At 45.3% G+C, this 6000-nt stretch overlaps 1 protein-coding gene across 1 annotated transcript in view; it reads right to left on the minus strand.

Annotated features, from left to right (window-relative positions):
- The window catches only part of vgll2 (vestigial like family member 2), a 28418-nt gene extending 23314 nt beyond the window's left edge, over window positions 1-5104 (minus strand). The window contains exon 1 of the mRNA XM_008120402.2: window positions 4826-5104. Coding sequence (XP_008118609.1) covers window positions 4826-4906 — 81 coding nt within the window. The 5' untranslated portion in view covers window positions 4907-5104. The remainder of the gene's footprint in view (window positions 1-4825) is intronic.
- Window positions 5105-6000: the final 896 nt, after the last annotated feature.

Genomic DNA, 6000 nt, shown 5'->3' on the forward strand with positions numbered 1-6000 from the left:
AGTTCACCACGGGGCTCAATAATAATAATAATAACTGACTAACTATATTGAACATTACAATAGGCTAGCAGCAATGTTGCACTGGAACAGGGTTGTTGTGTGTTTTCCGGGCTATATGGCCATGTTCCAGAAGTATTCCCTCCTGACGTTTCGCCCACATCTATAGCAGGCATTCTCAGAGGTTGTCAGATCGATTTTCACAGAAGCCAAATGACGGTGGAAGCGAAGAAGAGGGAGTTTGCAAGGCGACCGCCTTCTTCGCGTCAGGGCCGAACGACGGACGGAGCCGCCGTCTTTTTCTTCGGCCCTCACGCGGTTTCTTTTTTCCGAAGCAGGCTCTCCGATGAGCACATTTCCGACGGGACCCAATTCGTTTTGCTCAGGCATGGGCAAACTTGGGCCCTCCAGGTGTTTTGGACTTCAACTCCCACCATTCCTAACAGTCCCAGGCCCCTTCCTTTTGCCCTTCGGCCATGCCTAGATTTGCCAGATCTTTTTGCGGAGAGAAAGACGGTTTCTCAAGGCCGCTGCTTCAGGTTGGCGACGTTTGCGGCGTTGCCCTCGAAGGCAGAGCCTGGGCAAGTCTACGCTGCCGTTTGATACCGCTTGAACTCAATGCCGTGAGATCTGGAGGATGTTATTTTGTAAGGCACCAGCTCTCTTCCAGAGGAGGCTCAAGACCTTGTCAAACTACAGCTCCCACCATCCCATAGCACTAAGCCACTGCAGTTCAAGTGACATGAAACTGCCTCAATCCCCTGTTGCATCAGAGAAGGCTCTGTGTTGCCCATCCTAACACAGGAAGCTCGACACGCTTTATTTTGAAGCCGCTGGGAAATTTTTCCCAGTTTAAGGAATGCGGGGAAACAGTTTCCGCCAAGAGGAGAAAAATAAAACGGCCGAACAGGTGCAGTTTTGTTGTGAGTTTTCCGAGCTGTATGGCCATGTTCCAGAAGCATTCTCTCCTGACATTTCTCCCACATCCATGCCAGGTATCCTCAGAGGCTGTGAGGTTTGTTGGAAAAACTAAGCAAGGGAGGTTTTATATATCTGTTAAAGGTCCAGGGTGCGAGAAAGGACTCTTGTTTGTGAAAATCTGGCTACCATTATTAAAAACTCTAAAATCAGAACAGTAAATAAAGAACAACACGCTGAAAATAGAGGAATTCCAGACATGAATCAATCAGGGGCAGCTAATACCACCGAACAAAGGATTCCCCCAGGCAGGAATGAAGCTTGCAAGGCCATTAAATGCTAATCAAGTTGATTAATTACAACGTTCATACTGGCCTCCAACAGACAAGAGTTCTTTCTCCCAGCCTGGACCTTACACAGATATATAAACCTCCCTTGCTTAGTTTCCAATATAGCTTACAACCTCTGAAGATGCCTGCCATAGATGTGGGCAAAACGTCAGGACGGAATGCTTCTGGAACATGGCCATACAGCCCGAAAAATTCACCACAACCCTGTGATTCTGGCCATGAAAGCCTTCGACAACACAGGTGCAATTTTCCTTGTCAATTCAATACCGAGGTCGTCCTAAGCCGTTTATAGAAATTGCAAGTCATTTCCTTAGCAGAGAGGATGGATCTACACGGCCATATAATCCAGATTAATGAGAGAAACCTCCCACAGGATGGTAACACACACGGGCGTCCCCTGGGCGGCAACACTTCTGTAGACTCTGATTCTCTTATACCAGAAGCGATTTGCGGTATCGACTTGACACGATAAAACAATAAAATAATTCAGATTATCTGCTTTGAACTGGATTATATTAGTTTTCACTACCATATGCTCCAGTTCAAAGCAGATAATTTGTATTTTAGATGGCAGTATAGCTGACTTTTGAATAGGATTCTACTGGGGACCTCATCACATTAGAGTTTGGAGCCACTTTAAATCCACTTTAGGGAGGGGGATTTAAACCGCTCAGCCAGACAGGTCCTGGGCCTCACCAAACTACAAACCCCAGAATCCTGCAGGAGGCAGAAACCAGATTTAAAGTGGATTCATTCTCTAGTGCAGGCAGGGGCAAACTGCGGCCCTCCAGGTGTTTTGGACTACAACTCCCACAATTCCTAACAGCCTACCGGCTTTTGTAGGAGTTGTGGGAGTTGTAGTCCAAAACACCTGGAGGGCCGCAGTTTGCCCCTGCCTGCTCTAGTGGGATGAGGCACCGAACCTGGGCTCCCTTCAGACTGGAAGGTCGTTTGTTTTCATTTTTAGTGAAAGAGCATTTAGTCAATACTAATAATACACAACAACACTGGCCAACACACGTTTGGGTGCTACAAATGTTCGCCCTGTCTCTGGGTATATTTGGCCTGCTGATTCCAGAAAAGGCACCAGTTTTCTCCTATCAGCTCTAGTTTTTGAGACACAGAACAGATGGCATCTACCCGTCTTGATTACTCACTCATAGAAAATCGTTTGGTTGGGGCTTTGTAATCAAAAATCTTTGCAAAGATTGACTTCCAGGAAGTACCTTCGTTTCATGTGTTGTCGAAGGTTTTCATGGCCGGGATCACTGGGTTGCTGTGCGTTTTCCGGGCTATATGGCCATGTTCTAGAAGCATTCTTTCCTGACGTTTCGCCCACATCTATGACAGGCATCCTCAGAGGTTGTGAGGTCTGTTGGAAACTAGGCAAATGGGGTTTATATATCTGTGGAAAGTTCAGAGTGGGAGAAATAACTCTTGCCTGTTTGAGGCAAGTGTGAATAGTGCAATTGACCATCTTGATTAGCACTGAAAACTCTTGCAGCTTCAAAGCCTGACTGCTTCCTCCCTGGGGAATCCTTTGTTGGGAGGTGTTACCTGGCCCTGATTGTTTCCTGTTTGGAATTCTCCTTTTTGTGTGTGTTGTTCTTTATTTACTGTCCTGATTTTAGATTATTAGTCAATAGTAATAATACACAACAACACTGACCAACACACATTAGGGTGTCTCAAATGTTCGCCCTGTTTCTGAATATATTTGGCCTGCTGATTCCAAAAATGGCTCCAGTTTTCTCGTATCAACGCTAGTTTTGAGACACAGAACATATGACATCTACCAATTTTTATCTATTCGCTCAAAGAAAAGGATTCGGTGGAGCTGTGAAATCAAAGATTGACTTCCTGAAAGTACTTTAGTCAAAACTAGACAAACTCAGAATTCTTCTATTTGGCGCCACGTTTCCGACCCATTCCAGGACCAAAGGACGGTGTCAGCAGGTTGAAGAACAGAGAGTTGCTTCAATAATTAGTGCCTGTTGTTGTTGTTGTTATTATTATTATTATTTTACTTTGGCATTTACAATTTGATTAGCGCTTCCGACGCTGACAACCAGGCTAATTAGAATCCTGCGGGTGAGTCGTCGGATGTTAAATGGACTTAAACCGTCGAGGATGCAACGCGGAGCCCGTTTTACACCAGAGTTAAAAGTCACGGCTCTGCAACTGGTCCAGAAACTCTCACTCCACTGATTGGAATCTAATCTATCTAATCCATACGATCTATCTAACCTTTCTCATTACAGTAATGTATTCTAGCATTCATTGAACAGAACTCGTTTGAAATGATGGCACTCAGCATTAGTCTCTGTGTCTTCTAAGGAGAGGCGCAACCTTCTTCCGAGGCAGGACCGGGTCTTCCCACGCGCGAGGCCGGCGGGTCGCATCAAGAAGCCAGCCGGGCCTCCTTCAGACGCACACGCATAAGGACCAGACACAGAGGCGCACGTGCGCATTTGAGCGGATCAGGCGCGGGCTGACTTCGAGTTGACTTTCTTTCTCGTTTTATATATCTTTTTCTTTATATATATATACATATACACACCATACATATATACAAACACACACACACACACATGTAGACACAGCAAGAGAAAAAGAAGGACCGAACGAGAACCAATTCGTCATCATCCCGCCTCTGATCCACGAGAGATAGATTATAGATAGATGGATTATAGATAGATTATATACAGATAGATTGTATACAGATAGGTTATATATATATACATAGAATATATACAGATAGATTATATATAGATTATATATAGATAGATAAACTAAATATAGATACATAGATTATAAATAGATACACAGATTATGTATAGATAATAGCTAGATTATTTAGACAGATTATATATACATATATTATATATTGACTATAGATAGATTATAGATTCTATATAGATAAATTATATAGATTATAGATAGATCATATATAGATGGCTAGATTATATTTTTATACACATACACACACAGATTATGTATACACACACAAACATCGTTTTGTCTTCTCTCTCTATGTATACATATTAAGGAAGGAAAAAGAAGGAAAGCCAACTCGACATCATTCCGCCTCTGATTCACGCGACCCCACTCATATATATGCATATATAAATCTATATATACACACACACACACATATATATACACACACACATTTATTTATTTAATATACCGTCCTGTCATCTCTCTCTCGCTTTGTATATATGAAGAGAGAACAAAGATCCAACGAAAGGCAACTCAAAAGCATCCCGCATCTAATCCACGCGATTCACTCATGTGCACGCGTAGACTGTCTGGCTGTCTTATCGATCTATCTTTACGCACAGATATAGGACGGGACGAAAGCGAACTCGGCATCATCCCATTCACTCGTGGGTGTGTGTGTGTATCCTCTTCTTCCTTCTCTCTTGATCTCTTTACACATAGAGAGAGAAAAAGAAGGACCGAAAGGAAGCCACCTGGCACCCCACCGCGCCTGGGATCCCCGCGGGGTGTGCATGAGCGCCTGCCCCTTGGTCGCCTTAGGCCCTGCTTGGACCTACCTGGTGGTAAGGGCTGTAGGCGGCGGCGAAGTAAGGCTGCGGAGGACCATAGACTTGGTACATCACATCCAGGCAGCTCATGGCTGGAGGCGGCGGGGGCGAACCATGGAGCGGCGCCTCAACTCCAGGCCAGAAGGAAGGAAGCAAGGAAGGAAGCAGGGAGGGAGGGAGGGAAGCCCTCAAGCCCTTGGCCCCTTCCTCCTCCTCGGCGCCTTCCCCTCCAGCAAGGACATGCCTAAGCCGCCTCCTGCTTCTCCTCCTCCAGAAGGGGCCAACAGGTGCCCGGGCGCCAGGCGGGAGACCTTTAAGCGGCACGCGCGGCGTCAGGGGGGCGGGGCGGAGGAGGGCCAATGGGAAGGCGCGGGAGGCACAGCCCCGCCCCGGACCCTGGCTGCGTCCCGCTCGCGCTCCCCGGGGAGCCCCGTCCTCGTCCGCCTGGGAGACCCTGCTCTCCCCAGAGTGGCAGCTTTCTCTCCTTTTGGAGGGGGGGGGGACGCCTGGCCGGGAGAAAACTGGTGGGAAATTAATACTTATTGGAAATAACTGCACCCAGTCTCTGGGCACATAGCACTTTGGAAATAAATGGCAATCATAACCTAACTGAAAAGGAAACATGATGCCGTATCCGTTTGGCAAATGTACATCTCCATGAACATGTGGAGACCACCTTTTGAAAACCACTAGTCAAGAAAAGTATGACCTTGTTAGAAATCAAATCTTTGAACAAGTGATATTCACAAGCAAAAATGTAATGGCACATAGGTAACTCAGCTGTTAAACTGAAGAACCCTGTCTTTGAACTGCCAAGGACAAAGACATGCCACTACAGAGGATGGTTGTTTCCTTGAAGTTGAAATTGCAGTTGCAGTTGTGTTTGTAATTGCCCAGAAAGATATACACTCCCTTTAAACCTCTTAGTTTAAAATATTTGGGGTTAAAAAAAACCAAGTCTTCTTTGAAAAATAACATATCTTGTTTACTCATAAACATCTTGTATTAATTCACCACACAGATACATTTCTTATTGAAGTTTCGTTACAGATAGGATGTCGCTTCTCTGTGTTGAGTACATTCTTAATCAATAGACCATGGTCTTTAAGTATAGTTGTACTCACTGAAGTCCATAAGTCATACTTCTCTACTGAAGTCCAAACAGCAACCTGCATGCATCCACC

The sequence above is a fragment of the Anolis carolinensis genome, chromosome 1 (genome assembly GCF_035594765.1).
Source record: "Anolis carolinensis isolate JA03-04 chromosome 1, rAnoCar3.1.pri, whole genome shotgun sequence".
Taxonomy (NCBI): Eukaryota; Metazoa; Chordata; class Lepidosauria; order Squamata; family Dactyloidae; genus Anolis; species Anolis carolinensis.